General features: G+C 46.7%; 1 protein-coding gene and 1 pseudogene across 1 annotated transcript; both read right to left on the bottom strand.

Annotated features, from left to right (window-relative positions):
- Positions 1-2,988: 2,988 nt before the first annotated feature.
- CUNH9orf153 (chromosome unknown C9orf153 homolog) lies at positions 2,989-15,249 on the bottom strand. The gene is made up of 5 exons (XM_052728315.1): positions 15,209-15,249; positions 6,298-6,361; positions 4,665-4,850; positions 4,313-4,619; positions 2,989-3,230 (listed from the first exon to the last, which is right to left on the bottom strand). Exons 1-5 carry the CDS (start codon positions 15,247-15,249, stop codon positions 2,989-2,991), a joined length of 840 nt encoding a protein of 279 aa, XP_052584275.1.
- Positions 15,250-15,703: 454 nt separating this feature from the next.
- Positions 15,704-21,644, bottom strand: LOC128103718 (spermatogenesis-associated protein 31D3-like; annotated as a pseudogene).
- Positions 21,645-24,061: the final 2,417 nt, after the last annotated feature.

The raw sequence follows: 24,061 nt of genomic DNA, 5'->3' as shown, positions 1-24,061 counted from the left end.
AACCTTAGCATGACCTTAAGACTTTTTAAGCCTTTGAAACCACAACACTCAAAAAAAGTTACAACTGTGAATTTTTAGCTTCAGAAAACTTTGCATACTGAGTATATAAGAGCATGCAGATGGTTTTTTGTTTTTTAAAAACGAACATTGTGACAACCCAGCATTTATAAACAGTAAAACTTTCAATACCAAGATCTGGTTTTAAAAATTAATGTGTATAAAACACAAGGCAGAAGGAGTTCAAGTCGAGCTTGAGCTACGGTTAGACTCTGCCTCAAACAGGAAAAAAGAAAATCAAAGGCACAAAGGTAAAATGAAAACTGATGAAACAAGACAAAAACAGCACAGAAGTGGAAAGTTAACAATAAGTTCAGCTCAGCACAGTGGCACATGCCTCTGTTTCTCACAGCTGAAAATCTGAAGCAAGAGAACTGTTGGAAGCCTGTCTGGGCCACACAGCAAGTGCCAGGCCAGCCAGGGCTACACAAACCTCACATCAGAAAAAACAGCAGAAGAGAAGGGAGGAAGGCAGTGAGGGTGGGTTGGGGAGAAGCAGTTCCAGAGCTCTGCTGCATTATCATTGCTGACAGTCGCACTGTGTAGCTCCGGCTGTCCTGGAACTCACTATGTAGACCAGGCTGGCCTCAAACTCAAAGAATTTGGCTGCCTCTGTCTCCTGAGTTCTGGGATTCCAGTCACATGCTACCCACCCACCCCCTTTTAAAAATAGAGTCCTCCCAGCACTCAGGAGGCAGAGCCAGGCGGATCTCTGTGAGTTCGAGGCCAGCCTGGTCTCCAAAGCGAGTTCCAGGAAAGGCGCAAAGCTACACAGAGAAACCCTGTCTCGAAAAACCAAAAAAAAAAAAAAAAAATAGAGTCCTACTACACAATCCACTCTGTCGCCACTCTTGCTTTCTTTCTGTGATCTTGAGCACTGGGTGTGCAGACCTCTGCTACCATTCTCAGCTTAAGTACATCCTAAAATTAAATTCTAGGATGTATACTACTATATACATATGATTATAATGTGTACAAAATCGTGTATACATATGAAATTAATACTTCACCCATTCCTTTGTATTTCCTGCATTCCTTCTGGGTTCTTATTGCCCATGCTTCACTGGAATTTTGTTTTGTTCTGAATGGATTGAGGACAGTAAACACTCTAAGGCGCTCATCTATTTAAATACATTTATTGAACTTCCAGCTCTTTGAAGAGTTTGGCTGATGGTGGTTGGCTTTCCTCAGTCTTTGGAGTGTGAGACCTTTGCCTTCCAATGTTTAATGCTAATTAGATTCACTGTCCATTTATTTATTTGAGTGAAGTTCATCCTTCTTTGGATGGTCAGTGTTCTACAGTTTGGCTACATTGTTGCCAGGGGTGGTATTTATTTCTAATTTCTTGCTAGTGACATGACAAAAGTTTTCCATGTAGTCTCATGCCGTGGGATGTCTTTCTGTAAGCTGTGAATATGTTTTGCTACCATTAGTTAATAAAGAAGCTGCTCTGGCCTATGGCAAGACAGTTTATAGCCATATAAAGTTTATAGATTGGTGGGAAATCCAAGCAGAGAGACGAGGAGAAAAAAGGCAGAACAGAGCAGATGCCAGCCCACCGCCCAAGGAGCAACACGCCAACAGACTGGTAACGCCTGGGCCATGTGACGAAACATAGATTAATAGAAATGGGTTAATTTAAGATGAAAGAGCTAGCTAGCAAGAAGCCTGAGCCATAGACCAAACAGTTTGTAATTAATATAAGCCTCTGTGTGTTTATTTGGGGCTGAGACACAGAAAAGCCTCTGGCTACAGTCTCATGTGTTTATTTCTGAATAATTGTGTCATTTTATTATTTTCTTTTTTTTTGCTACTGGGGATTGACCCCTGTGCCTCTTTTGTACTGGACAAGTGTTCTATCACTAAGCACCTCTCTATATCTTTATATCTTATAATGAAATACTTGATGTTGACTTAAAAATCACCTCTCTTCTATTCTTGTCTTCTGCCTTATCTATTCGCTATATAGGATTTTTCACAGGTTCCTTTTTTATCTGTAGCTAAAGCTTGTCAGTACAGCTTTCCAGACCACCAGACTGTCTCTTCAGATGTATCCATGTTTTGGGGGGTGGAGTGTCGGTTATTGTAGCTAGAATTTTCCTGCCTGGCCCACAGTCAGGACAAACTCTCTCACCTGCCAGTCCCACAGTCACTCAGACCCGACCAAGTAAACACAGACACTTATATTGGTTACAAACTGTATGGCCGTGGCAGGCTTCTTGCTAACTGTTCTTACAGCTTAAATTAATCCATTTCTATTAATCTATACCTTGCCACGTGGCTTGTGGCTTACCGGTACTTTACATCTTCCTTGTCCTGATGGCGGCTGGCAGTGTCTCTCTCACCCAGCTTCCTGTTCTCTCAATTCTCCTCTCTGTTAGTCCTGCCTATACTTCCTGCCTGGCCACTGGCCAATCAGTGATTTATTTATTGACCAATCAGCAACGCATTTGACATACAGACCATCCCACAGCAGGTTATTATTACTATTTTAATGATTTATTTTCACTTCTGAGATTTTCAGTTTGTTTCTTTTTTGGATCATCCTGTTCTTGTTTTATGGATGTTACTTACTTCTTTCCATTTGTTGTGTTGTTCAACTCTTTTTATGGGATGGAATGACTATGCACTTAACTTGGGGAGGAGTGGGATACTGGGCTTCAACTTGGAGACTTGTGCAGGCAAGAAAACTGTAAAGATCCGTTCTTGGTGGAGAGCTATTTTCATATCTTCATTCCTGCTTCAGGTAAGTGTCATAAACGTGAACCAGGGCTAACCTTAGCAGATCAGGTGGGCATTTTCTCCATGTGAACATTTGAATTTAGGCTCTGCACAGATATTGTATAGAAAAATGGATTGGGTGCTTTTCTGTCTCCTCCATAAATTTAATGTTCTCAAATGCAACAATCCATATCCAAATATTTCGGTTTTCTATACATCCCATTTAAGAGAATAATGTCCCTCTTTATGATAGAGAATTCGAGGATAAATCACCAAAGTCTTACGAACTAGAGGAGGAAAAATAAGCCCAGGCATGCTTTGGCTCTCTATGAATCTCTTCTCACTGTTGAATTGTATGTCCATAAATGAAAACTTCGTGGGCACACGTCCCCACCTTGCAAGCCCCTTGAAATACCTCCACTCTAGGTCCACCAGGTCCATGAACTGCTTTCCTAGAAGGAATCATATTTTGAAAGAATCAAACATTGGCACACCCCACAGACAGAATAAATGAGCTGAGTGGCCTTCCTCATTCTGCCAGCTGCAACTTAGAGCCCTGGAACTGAGCACCACCTGAGGTACACACTGTTCGAGTTCCTCACATGGTCTCTAGTGTCCTAAGAGAAACTAGTCAAAAACAGAAATGAAAGTATTCCTGCCAGTGATCCTCTTTGAAAGAGATAAAACAATTAGGAAAGGTTTAGGGAATACAGGAAAACAGACACACACCACCACCAACAACAACAACAACTGTGAAAGGCAGTACAGCTAAGGAAATTATAAAAGACAATACTCTAACTAGCCCAGGGTGCAGAAAACAAATAGTGTGGGCGTTTCCAGAGCTGACAAGCTTCATCACACAGTCCCCTCTCAGAGACAGAGGTGAGCCTTGGCCCTCGATTCTCCTACTTTATTCTTTTGTTGTTCTCGGGGTTGAACTCAAAACCTTGAACATGCTAGACAAATGTTCTACCGTAAGCAGCTGCTCCCGTCTCTGTCCTCTCCATTTACTTTTATGCTGGTTAACTTAGAATTAATTCTAATTAATTTGGAAGTTAATTTAATTTAATTAAGAATTTAATTCTAGCTAAATTGCACAGGCTAAATTGCCCATGTTAGCTTTGAACTAACCATACTTCTACGTCAGCCCCTAGAGTAGGTGTACAGGATGGAATTTTTTTTTTTTTTTTTTGAGACAAGGTTTCTCTGCATTACAGCTCTGGCTGTCCTAGAACTCACTCTGTAGACCAGGCTGGCCTCAAACTCACTAAGATCTGCCTGCCTCTGCCTCTCGAGTGCTGGGATTAAAGGCATGCGCCACCACCGCCGGCTACAGTTTGGAAATTTGAGAACCCTTCATTCATTTCATCGCCACCATAGGTAGCAAAAGCATTAGCTATGAACCCTAAAACAAGCAAGATTTCCACAGGTCAATGCTTGACACATTCTTCTCTGGAAATCAACTTAGATTCTCAGCAAGGTTTGCACTCCTATCCACCCCCACTGCACCCCCAGGTGAGACTCTTTAGATTACCTGGCTCTGTGGAGAAGAATCGCATCGATTTATCTTCAAAGACCAGCCTGTCCGGGGCAACAGAAGACAGGAGAAGTTTGTGAAACGTGGTGCTTTGAATTCTCTTCCTAAAAGTGGGTGTTGGAGTAGCTCTGGGCTCATCAGTCCTGAAAGCGTAAGGGAAAGAGTGCGTGGGAGGAGGGATGCCGGCCTGGGCCAGTCTCTGCTGGGACCTGGATAGCTGCTCCACTGGGACCAGGAACCCTGTCAACAGGCTGTAGTGAAGTAGATCTGCCATGGACACGGGCTTCTCCTCCTCCTCCTCCTCCTCCTCCTCCTCCTCCTCCTCCTCCTCCTCCTCCTCCTCGTTAACTTGGGTCTGTTTGGCAGGGAGGGGCTCATCTTTTCTCATGGTATGACGACTGTCAAATGATCTGGCATTCAGGTCTTTCCCAAGGAGTTGCCGAGCTTCCTCAAATGAGATGCCACAGATTTTTTGGAAATTTGATTTCTTGCTCTTGTTATTAAAATTCTCAGCTGATGTGTATAATTCTTGCAGCTGTGGGGGAAAGAGACCGTGGAAGTCATGAGATCAATAAAAAAACAACGATCTCTCCCAACAGAAGCATTCATTCTTGCAAGGTGCCATTGCCTCAGTAGCAGAATGTGGCATAGAGAGCAGGGGCAGAATACTAGGTCCATCGTCCAAAAGGTGGATACAAGACACATCCTCAGTCAGGTGGGGGTGTCTCATGCCTTTAATCCCAGCACTCAGGAGGCAAAGGCTGGTTGATCTCTAGCCAAAGCAACACAGAGAAACCCTGTCTTGAAAAACAAAACAAAACAAAACAAAAAAACAAAGACACATCCTTTATACCCATTGCTAATGAAATAAGCTGTTTAGGTTTGGACTTGGTCATTTCTGAGGCCTATCTAACTCTACCGTTCTGCATGGCTGTGCAGAAAGATAGCTGAAGTGGGCTGTGGCCTTGTTTGGAAGAAAGCAAGACAGATCATGCAGACACCAGAGTTCACCCTGGTGTCCAAAGTGCTCAGAATATTCCAGAATGCAAGGCAGAGAAGGCTATCATCCGAGTGTTTTCCTAAGTAAATGACTGCATTATTGAGTGTTTGGAAATAGTTGTTGGCAGAACAAAACTGTAAGTGATTCCTCAGTATACCTCCCCACCTAAAGTCCTGTGTAGAAGGAATAAAACCTTGCTGCTTAGAGTGTCCTGCCTATAGATCAGGTCATCCCTGAAAGGCCATCTGTGGACCTTAGTTGAAAAGCCAGATAGCCCACTATCTTAGGTTATCGCCCAAGTTTATGTCATTTCCCTGCGGGAGCTGCTCAGTAGTAAAGGGCTTGCCTACCATGTGCAGGGCCCTGGGGTTGATCCCCAGAGTGGAAAGAAAAAGAACAAAAAAAAGCAAAATTAAGTCAATAGCCCCTAGCTGCCGGGTCCAACGGCCCAGTGCAGTCTCCCCTCTGAGTCTTTTTGTTGCAAGAAAAATATCAGAGTGAATTAAAATTAGCATGTCTCTTTAGAGCAGGTTTCCATCAGAAAAATGGCGTAACCTGGGTGCTGCCCTGCCCTTGGAGAGCTAGGTCTTGTGGTGGCAAAAGTGTCTACAGGGCTGGAGAGGTGCTCAGTGGTTAAGAGCACTGACTGCTCTTCCAGAGGACCCGGGTTCAATCCCAGCACCCACACGGTGGCTCACAACTGTCTGTGACTCCAGTTCCAGGGGATCTGATGTCCTCTTCTGGCCTCTGTGGACACCAGGCACACACATGGTGCACATAAAGCAAAACGCTCGTGCACATAAAGTGCTACTCTTTTTAAATGAAGTCACTGAAATGAAACTCTGGCACCCCAGGCAACACCCAGGCACATCTGTGTACACTCATGGTTTGATCTCATATGATTCTTTAATGTAAGTTGCCTGTGTGCAGTATCAGGGCTGTCAAGTTCATACCGAGCATCGGTCACGCGATGGTGCCTTGCCTTCATGAGTCCAAATGTGATGTCCCGGGAGGGACATTGTGCAAGGATCTGAATCTCCAAGCCCCTGAAAAGGCAACAAAGGGGAAGGCCAAAGTCAAAGGTCAAAGGTCATACAGAATGACAATGGAAGTGTCACGAGTCACTTTCAAACACCTTCTGAACTTTGTGGACAAGACACTTTAAAGGTTTGCCGATTTACTCTTATTGGTCTGTTCATCAAGTTAATCATGTTTGAACCATCTTTATCTCAGCACTCCAAATTTTTTTTTCCTCTCAAGACAGGGTTTCTCTGTGTAGCCCTGACTATTCTGGAGCTCCCTCTATAGACCAGGCTGGCCTTGAACTCACAAAGATCTGCCTGCCTATACCTCCCGAATGCTGGGATTAAAAGTGTGTGCCACCACCATCTGGCGCACTCTAAATTTTTATACAAAATATACGTTAAGGTTTAGTCTTAGTCTAAAGAATACTGCATCAACTACTTTATTTTCTTGCCTAAGGTTTTGATTAACCTTTACTTCACCTAAGGAAAAAAACCACTTCCCTTCTTACATAGAAAAGGTATTCATTTAGGAGAAACAAAACTAATAATAACAATAACAAAAAAAATGAACATTTTAAAGAAAAAAAGAAATTCTGACCATTTCATAGGTGGAATTAAAACAGCCCTAGGATTCTCACTGTTCCCCTGTGCTAAGTACATGCCCACATCTGACTCCGGCTGGCCTTCTGTGTGACTTCCACCACTAACAAGTGTCCCTGTTTGAGTGGCATGGTGTGATTGGTGGTACCTGGGACATAGACACTCTGAGCTTTTTTTGCACATTTCCAGAAGCCTGTGCCTCCACGCAGAGGTGTGGCTTTTTTTCTGGGGAGTTCAGATAGAACCAGAAGCCTGCACCAACCGTTAGACGTGTAAGGAAGGAGACTCAGGCCTGCCTCCAGGTGGGTTACAGCTACATGAGTCATCCTAGCTGAGCTCAGAGAGGAGACATCCCCCTGCTAAGCCCTAGATTTGGGTAGATTATTACATAGCAATACATACAAATAGATCCCACATGTGGAGTTGGTAGCCATGAGAGGCCTGAGGAGAGAGGCCTGTGATACTGGCTGTGCTGGGGGAGTTGGGGAGCTTGCAGGCTCTGAGATACACTCTAACTCCATGCTGAAGGAACACTCTGACATAGGGAGAAATATGCTGATGAGAAGCAGTGAATAAACCCCAATGTAGTTGCACAGTATGAGTCTATCAGCATAGGAGATAAAGCCAGTGATGTATTTTCTATAGGAGAGAAAATATGCACAGTAGTGGACTGGCAAGTGGCTAGATGAGCTTGTAGACAAGTCTGGAAACATTGGCCAGGGCTCAGGTTTAGGCCTGTGTGCCATCCACAATAGTGCCCATGGAAGTTCCTGGCTGTCTGAAACATGAGACAGTATATGAAAAAGAAATGAGGAACAGAAGACATTGTCTGAAGGGCAGTAGGGGTTGGAGAGGATAGAACAGAAACAGTAAAATCCCATGCAGTAGGGTTTGCATGGAGCTGGGGATGTAGCTCTGTGATAAAGTGTGCACCTAGCATTCATGGGGTCTTAGAGTCAATTTCTGTGACACAAATAATTAGTTTAAAATATTCTGGAGAGTTGGGCATGATGGCATACATCTACAACCTCAGCATTTAGAAAGCACAGACAGAAAGCTACAGTTAGCCTGGGGTACATAGTAACCCTGTCTCAAGGAAAGCAGGAGGATGAAGAGAGAACAGGGGGATGGAGAGGCTATGCACGGAAACGGTGCTTAAAATTGGGATCTCAAGCTTCATGGCTGGCCTCCAGGGACTGGACCTGCTTAGGGACTTCTTGGTTGGATGGATGGTGTCCTCAAGACTTGGTAGGCCTGGTGTAGCAGGAAAAAATCATCCTTGACAGCGTAAGTTGGAACCCAGTTTGGCTTTTCACTTCTTTTCATCATTCAGTTTTGGTTCATGAGCTTTGGTCCTGAAAAACACAAGAGGAAGCTCTGCTGTTTTCCTCTCCTTTCTTTGCAGTTTCTCTCGTCACTAGGCTGGAGACCCTCTGTGATGGACATGTGACTCTGGAAGAAAGAGGATCCCAGGCAATGGGGAATGGACCAGAGTCAGGGCTGAGTATCTGTGGGAGCCTGGGATGGGAAGGACAAAGGCATAAAAGAGGGAGAGAGGGCAGGGCTGTTTATGGTGATCGAGAAGAGTCTCAGCCATGGAGCAGGATTCTACTTTCCTGAAACAGTTTCAGAGGAGACAGAAGTGTGTTCCCACCCCATTGGTAGAAATGACCCAAACATTGTCACCTGTCACCACATAGCTTTGAGTCCCTGCCTCTTTCTCTATTACCCATCCATCTGTCCTCTTCATGACAAGCACAGCCAGGCTTCTTTCCCACTGTCACTGGACTACTACAGTGCCCATGGCGGTGTCTATCACTGCACTTACCACTTCCCGTAGTCCACTTAAAGAGCTATCTCTGTCACTAATCTCTGAAGTCCCAGGGTGAAGGCTGAGTGTGCACCTGGCAGACCCCAGCTCACCTCTGAATGTGAAGGGTGCCAATGTTTTAGTGGAGGGTAAGTAACTGAGTCACTGTTCATTGTGACATTTGGAAATCCTTAAGGTCACAGAAGCAGCTGTTTGAAAGTGAGGGAGGGGGGGTGGTAGAGAGTGGAAGGTGGAAAAGCATTTTTTTCTGAAAGAGCGTAAATCGCTGAAGTGTCACGGATTCATTAGCTTCCCACTGTGGACTAGTCCAGGCTCTTGTCGTCGACGGACAAAGGAGACCGTGGAGCGGTGAAGCTCGACAGCCAGCCTGAGCAACTGGGGGTGAGCCGTGTAGCTGCGCCTGGGTCTCTCTGCCCTTTACAGAAATCACTGTAACAGCTCGCACGATTTGAGTATGTCCCAAATCCCTGTGTGAGACGCTAGTATCATCTCCCCCACTCCAGTCTGTGCCCACAAAAAACTGTCTCCCTGAGGAGAACCACTGCCTGCCTGGTGCCGGCTCTTGTGAGACTCTCCCTCTTCTTCCGCAGATGACCGCATACAGCACATGCTTGGTTACACTTCATTTTTCACCCCAGTCATTCAGCGAGAAGGCCTTCCAGATCATTTTCTAAAGGTCTCCCCCTTTCATGACTGCACATATTCCACTGAGCCCATTTGATTTGTTCAAATAATCTTCTGTATGCAAGGAATCTGGGTTTTTGTGTGTGCCGCAGACATCTTTTAGCAGCTCTTGGTGAAGTGAGCCGGGTCCAGTGTTTCACACTTGGAAGCATGACTTACCATGCCCACAGATCCATCCCTGCATGCAGCATAGTTGTGTCAGATGTCTTAGGGTTTCTATTGCTGCGCTAAAACACCATGGCAAAAAGTAACTTGCTGGGGGAAGGCTTTATTTCATATTACAGGTTATAGTCCATTACTGAGGGAAGTCAGGGCATTCGTTAGCTCAAGGCAGAAGCTGACGCAGAGGCCATGAAGTGCTTCATGCTGGGTTGCTCCCCATGGCTTGCTTAGCCTGATTCTTCATACCATCCAGGAGCACTTGCCCAGGGCTGGCACCATCCACAGTGGGCTGGGCCCTCCCACATCAAGATACAGGCCTATCTTATGGAGGCATTTTCTCAGTTAAAATTCTCTCTTCCAGGATATATTTAGGTTTGTGTCAATTGACAAAAACCAACCAGCACAGAGGTCTATGAATCTTAAGTAACAGCCTGCCCGTAGTTACTTAAGTTCTGACTGTGGAACGTTCGTTTTCTGTTTCCTGGTGTACAACACACAGCATACTGGGCAAGTCCCTCTGCTTCTTCGGAGTTTGCATGTGGAGATGTGAGCTCTGGGCCTTCCGCTCCCGCCACCGCCTCTGCTGTCTGCTGCCATGCCTTCTCTGTCATGATGAACTCTCCCCCGGAAACACAAGCCCAAATAAACTCTTCGAAAATAAAAATAAAAATAAAACTCATAGTCGAAGTACCAAAACTTAACATATGCTTACAAATTTCAGAGGAAGCTCAAATTGGATGGATTATTTATCATAAATTGACAAAATGAAATACAAAGTTGGTTTTGTAGATTTTGGGGATGTTTGTTCTATTACTGTCAGATTGTGTGGCTTATAGCATAAGCAAGCCCTTTGACAAACATGCATTACCTTAACACGGGTTTTTGTTTTGTTTTGTTTTTCGAGACAGGGTTTTTCTGTGTAGCTTTGCACCTTTCCTGGAACTCACTTGGTAGCCCAGACTGACCTCGAACTCACAGAGATCCGCCTGGCTCCTCCTCCCGAGCGCTGGGACTAAAGGCGTGTACCACCACCACCCGGCAACATGTATTTTTTTACATAGCAAAAGTTTCTCTCTTGTTTTTGGTAGTCTTAGGACAGAACTCAGGACTCACATACACAGGGCAAGGACTCTTCCATGGGGCTGCACCTTTATCCATGTTTTCACACACTCTTCAATGCCTGCTTGCAAGTATTTGGACTTCAGCTTTTTTGAGGTCTTTCTGATTAAGACAGAAATTACATTAAACAATACTCACAGCCTGTGTTCCAGAGACCCATGGTGGGCAGATTACCATGTTTGAAATTCCCTTACATTTCCTGAGCTCTGTAGAGAGAGAAAGCCGCCTCTGCATGAGTTAGCTCCTGGAGCAAGCACATACTCCCACCTTCCGTGGGATGTGTGACCTGGGGGAGGGCTACTTAAGACGGCTGCACTTGGACTATATAAATGTCAGTGACTCCTCCTCACCTGTACCAGAGATGAGTGACCATGAGCTCCACCACAGCCCCAGGCATTTGGGGGTTTTACTGGAGTTCCCAGAAGAGAAATTAATGGAAATCTAAAGCCTCTTAATGGGCTAACCCTGTGAGTTTTCTCACTCTTCTGCAATTTATGTACCTTTCAATAATTTAAAAACTGCTCATTTGATAGTTCCCACTTAATTGCTCAAGTGCCTTCTGCAGGCAAGCTGACTTTGACTAAGATTTATCTGTGTTTCATCTTATAACCTTAACTTTCTAATGGTTCCAGTGACTGCACATTTATTTACAGTTTGGTCCTTTGTTTGTCCTTTGGTCACAATGGGAATTGTGATTTGTTGGGACTTTAAATATTAGACAAAACTATACATCTTCAGCAAAGAACTGTTTTCCTAGTCTTGTGTAGTGGGTAGCCATTCCAGCTTTGATCTGGAAGTTCCAACCCCCATTGAGACTTCGGCAACTGTCACGCCTACAAGGCGGGGCCAAGGGAGGCGCCTGGAGATGTAGATTGAGTTTTCCTACCTGGCCCACAGTCAGGATAAATCTCTCTCACCTGCCAGCCCCACAGCCGCTCAAACCCAACCAAGTAAACACAGAGACTTATATTGGTCACAAACTGTATGGCCGTGGCAGGCTTCTTGCTAACTGTTCTTACAGCTTAAATTAATCCATTTCCATTAATCTATACCTTGCCACATGGCTCGTGGCTTACCGGCATCTTTACCTGCTGTTTCTCATCGTGGCGGCTGGCAGTGTCTCTCTGACTCAGCCTTCCACTTCCCAGCTTTATTCTCCTCCTTGTCCCGCCTACACTTCCTGCCTAGCCAATGGCCAATCAGTGTTTTATTTATTGACTAATTAGCAACACATTTGCCATACAGAACATCCCACAGCATGGAGACCTGAGATCTGGATGGGCGGCGCACTCACTCATTTGTCCAGTCTCTGCATAAAAGGAAAGTTCAGGGCTTGTCATAAGTCCTTGCTCGAGTAGTCTTGTCAGGCTGGATCATCTCAGCTAGTCATCTCGAAATTGTCCTGACCAGTTTGTAGTCCAAAGTTGATTTTTTCCATGGTGTTAATTGTCTTAATGGCTTTACCATAGTCCATGTGGAATCATCCTTGTGGGGTCTATTCATCCTTTTGAAGATTTCAAAGTCACTGTTAGGTGTGGTCATGGTTCCCTGCAGACTTTTTTTTTTTTTTTTGGTGCCTCCTCTGTGGTTTGGAGTAATCAGTCTGATAAATGTCTGTCTTTCGGAACCATGAACATTCTTCCCTAGAACAGAAAATCTTCACATCAATTTCTCCCCAACATTTGTCTTGCCAAACTTTTCCAAACTGACCTTTGCCAATGCTTTCTTGTAACACGATGGTCCTGGCAATTTTTCTCTGAACAAGCAGTAGTAAACCCTTTGTCCCAGGTAGCAGCATCACCGCAGTCACCAACACAATGAGAAGGAGCTGGCAACGTGGAGCAGTAGCCACTGCTTCCATGGTCCCACTGCTGTTTGTGGCTCGGTCTGGGCTGAAGCTTCTCCCAAGCCTCCTAGGCTGGCCTCAAACTTGGGATCCTCCTACGTCTGCCTTCTTCAGCAAATCCTACCGGCGTGCATCACCACAACTGGCAACATATAGCTCGGGTTTGAGCTGGGGCCCACAAGGCCCTAGCCAAGTAGCTTTTTCAAGAATTCGTAGCACAAACGTTGGGCGCCAGACATTGGTGAAATTATTAAGGCCACTCCACGTAGTTAAAAGGAGATTTATTTAATGGCGTAACTTACAAGTTAAGGGATAGGTAGGTCGCAGGGTCTGGGGAAGGTGTATCGCAGTCCAGCGGTGTTCTCTGGAGCTCTGCTTGGCCCACCTTCACCCTCCAAGGTCCCGAACCGAGTGAGTGCGCGGCGCATCCAGATCTCAGGTCTCCAGGCGCCTCCCTTGGCCCCACCTTGTAGGCGTGACAGTTGCCGAAGTCTCAATGGGGGTTGGAACTTCCAGATCAAAGCTGGAATGGCTACCCACTACAGTCTTGTCTCATCTTGAAGTGTGTTTAGCTCAGAGAGACACCCAAGATGGGAAATTTGCGGGGAAGACAGACCACCATTCTTGTAGGGAAGGAGACTGGGCAGGCTCAAAGTTGTGTCGAGTAACTTGCAGCTTTCTGTGCTTCCTAAATCCAGCCAGGGACCAGGTACAATTGATGGGTAACAGAGGTGGGTGGAGGAGGGACCCGGCCACCTGAAGACACCTGACACAGCCAGCTTCAGGCAGGCCTAGGTGAGATCCATGATTCTTGGAGGGAGGAGAAGGGGGACATTTTAGAATCAGGCTGTTTGTTGAAGTCTACAACTGTTTATGCAGATTTGATCATCTCTCTTGTCCATCCAGCACTTGAACAACTCTGACTAGGGGAGGTGGATTGTCATCTTCAGGGTCAGGGACCTGGTCCTTTCCCTGGCTGTGAGGCACAGACAGCCTTAGTGGTGGAAGTTTGTTTTTTATTCCTGCAGACCCTCCCCATGCTGATTTCATCCCAGTGAACCAACTCCCTGCCCATGTGCCACTTTCACTTCTGGGGTCTTTCAAAGAGCTGATGTGAGGTTATGGGCAGCACAAAGCCCACAACCCAGGAAGCTCCCTTATCTCAGTGTAGCTCTGTCCTTTGTTTTTTACTACAGGGCATCATTTTACCAAGAAAACTTGCAGGAGAGGAACAGACAATTGCATTGGGGTTCAGGAGGAAGGGATCTTTTGAATGTTTCTTGCCTGAAATCTCTTGGGGACTTCCTCAAGGGGAAATGGGAATAAGAGCATGGTGGGTAGAGCAGTTAGTGGGAATACTAAAGAGACGGAGTTGAAAGGATTTAACACATGTAGGCCTATGCCGGAAATATAGGGAGGAAAGGTCAAAGGTTGGGCCTTTGAGGGACAGATTCTGGTGACCTTCCAGGCCTGGAGCAATATTGAACGGCAGCACAGATGGCGGACCCTATGACCAGATGGCAGAGTGGCAGGCCAGATAAAAGGTTATAGTAGCCACATGGATAATTGTGTGTTACACGAATCCTGAAGCTCTGTCCCCTCCAGAGCCTCCACACAATTGGCACAATTTCTGATGCCCTGCAGCCCTGTTCCTGCAGTGGTTAGTGACATCACTTGGGAGGAGAGCGTGGACAGACAAAATCCTGGGCACAGTGGTGGAAGTGTTTTTGCTTTGACACCCACAAGGCACCCTCGCCCTGGAAATACCAGTAAATGTGAAGAATCTTTGCCCAACATTTTGTCTCATTCTTCCCTGGGGATCTGTGTGTAACAACGGCAGGCTTCTGTGGAATTTTGGGGAAATGAACATTCCATATCAACCCAGGGAATCTGTGCCCAGACATCTGTACCACTTCACTATAGGGCCTTAAAGTGCAGGTGGCACAAGGGAGTCCTCCCATAGCTCCATGGAGGCCATGCAGATGAAGGTGGCACTGGGTGCACTGTTCTCACTAAAACACACTGTCATCAAGCATGGGTGGGGGGCATTGTACCACCTTCCCTGAAGTAAGCACTTCCATGCCTGGCACAGACCAGTCCAGTCAACGGTTCTCACTCTTTGACGTCAGAAAGTTCTGTGGTACACTTATCAGACTCAAGAAACTGCCAGCAGGTGGATCAGGCAGCGGGGGGGCGGTGGTGGCGTTATGTTGGGATCAGGGATGTGATCTTGGTGCTTGAAGCAAGCTCGTTCATGTGTGTGTCTTCTTCAGGTAATGACCGACTCACACAAACATTTCCTCGCTTGTGGCACTTTCTCAACTTGAAAGGAAGGTGACTACTTGGAGACTTCCTGAAAGCAGGTCACAATTTGATATAAAGAATTATCTTCCACGTGGCCTCTAGAAAGGAGTGTGGAGGGAAGTAGTTCCCACAGGCCACACACTGTGGTAGGCAGGTCTCACTGGCAAGTGTGAGTGGCACTAAGTGGCCGCTGCCTCCGCCCAGCTTCTACTATGATCACATAGACCCTAACTCAGGGGCAGCTGAAGCACATAGGAGGTGTTTGGATCACTAGCAACTGTTTCAAAATGTTGACTGAGTCACTGTATTCTAGTACACTTACCTGTCCTTGTCAGGCAAGGTGACTACATAAAAGACCACCATTTTCAAGAATCTGGAGCAGTAGAAGGAAGGTGTGGGCTGTCACACAGTATGGAGGATACAGTAAGATGTAGGGAGTGTCTACCATCACGAAACACTAGGGAACAAAGTTCTTAGGGGGCTATATCCGATCCCCTTTTAGTAAGAGCAATGGGAAGAGAGAGATCCTGTAGAATATTCACAGAGTCAATAACGCTGAATGAACTGAGTGTCCCGTTTCCTAAGCAGAAGCCCTGTGTTATTTAAATCCATGCCACACATGGGGGAGAAAGCCACATTTTCAGAAAATTTATTGGAGAAAATTATACTGTTAGCAAAAGAAGAAAATGACTGTTGAGTAGAAAACATATTCCCAGGAAATCTGGATAGGCATTTTCTTTGGATAATAGAAACAAACTTCCCAACACTGCCTTCAACACAGAGAAGGGCAGCCGAGATACTCTGGTCAGCTTGGCGCCTACAGACAGGACTTTGGCAGGACTCGGGTTCCCTGCGAAGCATCCATGAGGGAAGTCTCCACTGTCTCAGCTTTCCCTGCAGTGCCACACCTCTCAGGGGCTGTCTGCCCTTGTCCTGGGCTGCAGGACTCAGCCCCCTCGCACTTGAGAGCAGGCAGCTTGGCAGCAGGAGTGATGCCTCTGGACAGGCTCTGCCTGAGACTGTGGTTGTACCTCCTGCTGAGTTCCTTCAGGCCCCATGAGGGGAGGCACAGGTACCTGGGGACAGGGGATGACTGCCCCAAGCCTGTGCCCTAGTTGCTTCCTGAGGACTGCCCCCGGGGTTTCTCACACACTTCTGAGCTTCAGGGTTCCCACAAAACTCATAGCTCCCTTTGATGAGGCTTGTGCCCCTCACAGATGGTGATGGGGAGCTGCCTTTGGCCAGGGACCTTTCCTCTCCTTTGTGTTTTCTCCCAGGGGACATCCACTGCACGAAGCACTTCACCTGGTTGGTGAACTGATTTTCCGGAGGCTGCGCCTTAGGTGACAGCGCTGGTGAAGATGTGTGTCCACGTGTTTCCTCTGGTGCCCTGCCCTGAACAGAGTACTCCTTCCCTCTGGCTTGGGATGTCCCTAAGCCTGCATCCCCTCCACCAAGTTTTCCTGCCTCAGCTGCCAGTGGGGACACTCCCTTGGCAGCTGGGGGACACTCCCTGTTCTGGCACTTGCCTGAGACATGTGCAGGGAACCAGGGACCCTGCCCTGGCTCCACGCTGACTCCCACAGTGGACAAGTGCACCTGCAGTACCTGAGAAGCTGCCATGTCCCCACTGGAGGGGCCCTGGCATTTGGAAGTCATTTCTTTTGAGGCTGAGGGCACCTCAGGCAGGCCTGCCACCTGGATGGGTTGCCCACTCACTGAGGGCAACACGACTCCTATGGGCACCTGACTTTTACAGTCAGATGTCTCAGGGTTGTAGGGAACTGTTCCCTGCAGGGACTGACATGGAGTCCCATGGCTCCTTGGGGGGTAGGTGCCTTGGGTGGCTGTCAAGATCTTAGTGGACTGTGGGTGAAGACCAGGGAGTTCCTCTTCCTTGAGTAGCTCTGTGGACCCCTCAGCCATGGAGCCCCCTCCCCAGCCCATCCTTGCCCCCTGAGGCCCCTGTGTGTTGGTGCTGGAAGCCAGTGTCTCATCTGTTGGCCCATCTGGTCTCATGGGCAGCTCTGGGCTGAGTCTAGTGTCTGATCCAGACTGTGGCAGGCTGCCTTTGTCTACCATACTGGGTGTCCAGGGCTGGATCGGTGCTCTGCCTCTTTGAGCTATGCTAAGGTCTTTGTCTACAAACACCTTCTTGTTCTCAGAGGTTGGCCGCATCTGCCTCACAGGTGAGGAAGCAGGGAGAGGCACTTCTTGGATGGGCATGAAATTCATTGTCCCCAGTCGGTCTCCAATGGGGTTTCTTGGCAGGAACCTGGAGGACTGGCCAGAATTCACTCCAGAAACGGTGTGGGGGGGGAACGTGGAACTTAGAGAAAAAATGAGATGGCTCCACTTTAGTCGCATAGGACTCAAAGGACTCCTCCACTCTTTGGGGAAGACCAAATGTCATCCTCCTGCCAAAGGTTTTAATGTGTTCCTCCAGCATCTTTTCTTTGCTAGGACTAAGTGACAAACTACGCTGGTGTTTTCCCAGTGGGTCTTCCTCACCTGCCAATGGTGCCAGATCTTTCACTTGTCTGGGGGGCGTCTCAGGTGGAGGCTGTGCCAAGTTGACAGAATGCCATGATCTCACCACAGTGCTAGGGATCTGACTCTCTCGGATTTCTTTCGTTTTCCTGTTCAGATATTCTTGCAGGAAAGTTTCACATTCTTTCTGGCACTGTTTGACCCATGAAGCCTTTGAAAACTTTCCAGACAGATTCCCTGGCTGAAGTTCTAGGTCTGTCTCAGAATCAGTGTGCAACTGCTTTTTGTAGCCTCATTGGAGTCTCTCTGGAGATGATCTTTTGGTCTATGCCCGGACCATGTGTCTGAACTTGGATGTCTTTCTCCTTTAGAGTGTGACTCTCCATGGTTTTTACGGGAGCTTTCAGATTGGCTGAGCTTGAAGTTTAATGGGTTTCTGCCAACATTGTGCTTGTAGAGAAAGTTCCATGAGAGTCCATGGCTGCTCCGTGGCTCAGGGAACTCAGGAGGCTCTGACTGAGGACTCATGAGTGACAGGGACTCCCAGATCCTGTGTGGCAGCCCCAGAGCTGTGGGATGAGTCTCTTTCAAGTGTGATGCTCTAGTTTCCTCCAGACTTCTCCAGTGAGGGGGAAGTTTGCTGGAAGGATGGACTTGGGAGCACAGACCTTGAATGACTTTCTAATGGAGGAGACCTTAGGAGGTGGGGGGGACAGAAGACTTCTTGGGACCTTTGGATCACAGTGGGTAAAACAACAAACTTTCCAGTACTTTTTGTGATAGGTTGTGTTCCTTTTGGGGAATTTCAGACAGGCCGAGAGGCTGTGCCTCATCCTAGGATCTATGAAAATTCTCCCACAGATGCTCAGGTGGGATAGAGGAGATGGTGGCAGGACTTGGATTAGATGCTGAGGCTTGGCCTCAGACTCACCATGAGAGTCAGGCTTTGTCTAAGATTGGGGTAATGTTTGCAGCCAGACCTGTTGCTCACTCTCAGGCAAGGACAGAGGTATGGGGTGAGTAAGGGCAGGAGATTTATTGTCTGTGGAAGTTTTTAGCTATTCTATTGAAATGGGCATGTACTGAGTAACTATTACCCGAGGTTTTGGCCTCACTTTTCAGGGACTCACTGTGTAGAGAAGAGAGACCCAAGAAGAGCTTGGTGTCCTTAATATGTAACTGGTCTTCAGAGGTCTTGGGATGAGAGGGCTGCTGGTGTAGGTGAGGGTCCTTTGGATTGCCTTTTCCATTACCCTAAGAAAGGGAGACTTCCAAGTTTTTTGGACCAGCTATTGATGCTGAGACTTTCCTTTTAGTGTTTAGTGGCACTGAAAAAGATTCTGTTTTCTCTTTCTTACGTTCAGAGGCAGTGAAATCAGTCTCCCTTTTCTCTTGCCTCTTGAAGATTGCCAAGACATCAGGGTTGGGAGATGAACGATTTCTGGGCTTTACAGTGTGGGCCTTTGTAAGTCACTGATATGAGGCCTGGGGAGCCTTCGGTTTAGAGGCTGTTGGTTAATAGAATGTTCCAACTTAGTCAAGGACCAGGGCTGGGATGATGCTGACAGAGTCTATCCTTTATAGACAGTGCCTTTGGCTGTTGGGACTAGAGGAAGGTTCCCTAGGGCTCTCCACCAGAGACAGGGAAGCTTCTAGGTGGAGAACTAACTGTGCTACTCAGGTGGAAGTGGAGGTGGAAGAGAAGCAAGTGGTTTGCATGGGATGTGGTTCAATAACACTGCAGGGTTTAGGGAGCATTAGCTTGTGGTGACAGAGAAGCGTCGAGCGGTGTAGAAGAAGGTAAGCCATCCCAAGGCTTGGTTTGGTTAGATGGGGGAGGGGATGCTGAAGGTTGGAGTGGTGCTTCTGGAACCGGAGGTACTGCTGGGAAATGACAGGACGAAGTAGACAGGGGTTCTGTCACAAAAGCTGTAGAAGGGAACTGGGTCACCAAGGCAGTACCATCTTTCAGGGCAGCCTGAGAGAGCAGGCAGCTGACCTGAGACTTTGCTACAGACATTGCAGAGGAAATCTGGACATAGCAGTTGCTGAAAGCCTGTGGGATCATATGGTTTGCCTGGCGGGATTGTAAGGAGACAAAAGTTCAGAGCATTAGCCAGGCCTCGCATGTGAAAAGAAAAGCCTGCTGGCCAGGGTGGAGACCTGGGAAAGGGCCCAGGACATGAGGTGAGCAGAACAAATCATCATTGTAGGATTGTCTGCAGCCCTTCCTCAGTGTCTCCCTGGCCAGTTCTCCCACCAGGAAAAGCAGTATCATGCCTACTACAGAAGGAAAGTAGAAACAGAAGGGTCACACAGGAATACTTTAGAGAAAAACACTCAAGGGGCTGGAGAGATGGCTCGGGGCTGAAAGCATTAGATTTCTTCTAGAGAACCCAGGTTCAGTTCTCAGCACCCACATGGCTGCTCACAACCATCTGCAGGGCCAATTACAGACCAGATGGTACACTTTTCCGACCTCTGCAGGCACCAGGCATGCATAAGGTGCACAGATACACATTCAGACAATGCACCTGGACATATAATAATATATAACACTTTAAAAAAGAAAGAACAGAAAAGCACTTAAGAGAACCATGACAAGTGGTCCATGAGAACACTCAGAACGTTCACACCTGCGCAGCTTCATCTGCAAATCCCTCCACCTGTGTTGCCCCAAGTGATGCTCAAAACCACTGCAGGAAACACTGGTCAGTGGTTTCCTCACAGCTGTCTGAGCTCCCAGGAATGAAGCACTGGACACAAGGCCAGGAAACATGACCTGTGCTCCAAAGCAGCCAGTCTTCCCTCCCCCACATCTCACAGGAGCCCCAAGGGGCTGTGCCCACTGCACACGACTGTCACGGCATCATAGGCATGAAGGAACGGAGTGGGGACTCAGAGAAGTGTCTGGGGACTGACCGTCTTCATGAGTCTCTCTTTCCTGACTAAGGGACTGTGTACAGCAAGTGACATCCTCAGATCCTAGACCTGTACCTTTACGGAAAGGACACGATGGGGAGCCTGGGAAGATGAGGTCAAAGGCAGACACCTACCTTTAAGTGATCCCCTGGTTTCCTTGGCTTTCTCCTGCAGCTGTTAACAACAAGGGTAGAATAAGCACGCGGGACTTACTGGTTTTGCTGCCCTTCCTAAGCTGTTCAGAACTCCATTGCTCAGGCACACCCTGAGGTCTGCTGAAGAGAGCTTGTTTTAATATTAACCGTGAAGGTGACCAGGTGTCTTCACTCTCCTCCTTTGGAAAACTAAAGAACAATGTGGTGTTCTCTCTGAGGACAGAGTTTACAGCTGTGCTCCTCCTAAGGGTTTTGAGTCGTAGGGTCAAAGATTGGGTTCCATGCTCTCTTCAGAGACTTCACCAACATTCAGCACTGTGGTCCTGGCCAGTTCATCACGGAAGAAGGTGGTTGAGGGGACATATGATGTGGGAATGGATTATGGGATCAAGTGTCAGGAGAGCACAAGACTGTAGCCAAGCCACTAGGGCCAGTTTCAGACTTTGTCCTGGAAACTTCAGCCACACACAGAGAGGAAGGTGTGCTGTGGCACCAGAGACCTTAGTCCTCCCTGAATCCTCTCGTGCCTACTAGAACAGTGGTCTCTTCTCCTCCCACACCTCCCCTCTCCCTCCTCCCCCTCCTCTCCTCCTCCTCCCCTTCCCTCTCTCCTCCCCCCTCCTCTCCCCTCCTTCCCCCTCTTTTCCCCTCCTCCCCCTCCCTCCTCTGCTCCCCTCCCCTCCCCTCCCCCTCCTCGCCTCCCTCTCCTCTCCTCCCTCCTCCTCTCTTTCCCTCTCCTCCGCCCTCCTCCCCTTCCTCTGTTCTCCTCTCCTCCCCTCCTCTCCTCCTCCTCCCCTTCCCTCTCTCCTCCCCCCCTCCTCTCCTCCTCCTCCCCTTCCCTCTCCCCCCTCTGCTCCCCCCTCCTCCCCTCTCCTACCCTCCCCTCCTCTCTTCTCAGTGTTCCATCTCAGATATCCCTCTGACAGCCAAGCTCATCCCATAGCCAGAGGACAGAAGTGCAGCTCACAAGGAAGACTCTCTTGGGAACTCACCATGCTTCCTTACCTTTTGGCTGTATTTCTTTTTCCACAATGATGGTAAAACCAGTTTCAATATCAGGTAGCAAATGTACAGAAGCAGCAGCCCCAGCCCACTCAGTAAGGTGAAGTTGAGGTCTATATGATAGGAAGCTGAACCAAAGGTCAGCCATGCCTCAGTGAGGCCATTCAGAGATGAGAGAAAGTTCTCCATAGTGTAAACGGCATGGCTGCCTAAGGTGACTGGTTCTGAGGGTTCATGGGCTTGACTAGAGTCCCAAGCCTGCATCACAGAGCAGGAGAGTCACAAGGGTTTCTGAGGGAGGCAGCTCTTCAGAGCCCTCTGCCCATCCCTGCTGCTCCCCTCTTCCCTCTCTTCTTTCCTCACACCATGTTCCTCAGGGGACTTTCTGTTTGCTCCGTCATCAACCCGGTCCCCTTGCTGTTTGGAGAGCTTGATTTGGACCTCAGCAGTTCCAGTGCCACATGGTGTGGTCTCAGATGTTCTCATATGTGTGTCCTCTGCAGAACTGTTTTCCTCTCTGCCTGTTGTATTTATTTATCCTTGTGAATGTCAACTAGGAAATGTTCTCATCTGAGTCTGCCTTGAATGTCTTTCGTCAGAGGGACAGAGTCAAATCACAAAACAGATACAAATATTAAATGTGTTTTATTGAATCATGTCTTCTTGGATATAACTGTATACTATGTATTTTCCTGCAGTTAGTGAACATTTAATTGCATTAAGACTGATTATGGTCTAGTATACCCTTTGACAAATCAGGGTACTGTTTTCATGTCCAAGAAGAGTCGATCTTACTCCTTATCTTCAGTTACATTATTTTCGACACTGACTTTTTCCTACTCTATCTATGATACTCTCCTTGACCATGTCAGCAATTGCACAGGAGTTTCGTGATTCACTCAGACAGGACTGGCTGATAGTAAGCTGTGAGGTTGATTCCCAGGGTCCTTGGTGACAGAATGGGACCCAGGAGTGTCAAAGCCTTAGAAGCTGTTGAGGACCCTCACTGGTTACCATTGTCCACTCTACGTAATCACCTGGTAATGTCCCAAACTGCAGAGCCTGTCATGTGTTATCCAAGCAGCGTTCTTCTCAGGGTTAAATAAACAGGGTTGCATGACCCGCCCTCACCTACATTTGCTCTACAAAGGATTTATGGCTTGTTCAATTTGGGATCTTTTGTTTGTTTCCTTATTTCCCACCTCTTTTGTGATGCAGTAATGCTATATGCCTCTGGGCCCTGAGGCTTGTTTACCTCACATCTGTATTTCCCATCCCGCTCTCTCATGGCGTCTCCTCTCATCTCCCATCACTCTGCTGGTCTTCTTGCCGGCATTCTCTTAGTCTGGTTCTCCCATCCAATCCCTTTCTGGCCAGTTATGGGCCAGTCAGGTCTTTATTAACCAATAAGAGTAATACATATTTACAGTATAAAATGATTGTTACACAGCATCCTCCCCCCCTTTTTTTTAAAAAAGGAAGGTTTTAACTTTAACATGGTAAAATTATATACAACAGTAATAGTTACCAAGTAAGAATTACAGTTAGAATATCCAGTCCATTTATATTTGGAAAAATTAAGAAAGTACTCTATTATCTATCTTATCTTTGTGAGTCTAAAGTTTTATATCTAATTTACCTTTTATCATAACTAATGAAAACTGTAAGTTTAGCTATTTAGTCTTTAACTTTGTCAAAGACCCCAGAAGGGTGAAATGCTACCTAATAACAGGGACATCTGGCTGCTTGGACAGTCACCCAAAGTTCTTCTGTAATGTTGGGGGCAACCAACTTTGGCCTACAGGCCTAGTACATCTGACAGACATTTTTGAGAAGCAGGGAATTTTGAAGGACTTCCCCTACCTTGTCTTGGCAAAGTTTGGCAGTTCTTGCATCCTGCTGGACCAGTTTGGGTAGTATACTGTCAGCAATTGAGGCAAGGGCAGTTTTTTTTAAATCTAAATGGCTAGCTTTTACCATAAAAAAAAGCAAACTCCATGTGGAGGTTCTTCAGTGCCCATCATCTTCTTTTGAAGTAAATTGGTGCTGCCAGGAGCAGACATGTCTCACTGTCATGAAAAGCTTTAGGTTATTAAAACATCTTAAATGCCATATTCTGTAGGTCTTTGAAGTGTTTGAAGACCATCTATCTAAATATATCTGTTTAACCTTGAAAACATACCTAATATGACTACAAGTTTGATTATTATAGATGACTAGCTACTAACCTATATTTTTAATTAAACATTACTTTTTTTTTTTTTTTTTGGTTTTTCGAGACAGGGTTTCTCTGTGTAGCTTTGCGCCTTTCCTGGAACTCACTTGGTAGCCCAGGCTGGCCTCGAACTCACAGAGATCCGCCTGGCTCTGTAAACATTACATTTTTAAAAGAGTTGCATAAACACAATACCCCAAGGAAGAGTAGAAAAATACATAAAATATAACAAAATAACCTTAAATTTGTATCAATAAACCAAATTCCATACCAATGTAAAATATTTTGAGATTAATAGTTGTTGTTTGGATTAAAGTAGATTCAATATCTACCTTTTTTTTCTATCATTTCTATATCATATCCTCCTTTTTCCTTTAGAAAGAGATCTTTA

Source organism: Peromyscus californicus, unplaced genomic scaffold, assembly GCF_007827085.1.
Source record: "Peromyscus californicus insignis strain IS unplaced genomic scaffold, ASM782708v3 Scaffold_8__1_contigs__length_139910024, whole genome shotgun sequence".
Classification (NCBI taxonomy): Eukaryota; Metazoa; Chordata; class Mammalia; order Rodentia; family Cricetidae; genus Peromyscus; species Peromyscus californicus.
Note: the sequence above shows the minus strand (reverse complement) of the source record. Positions and strands in the feature narration are given on the sequence as shown.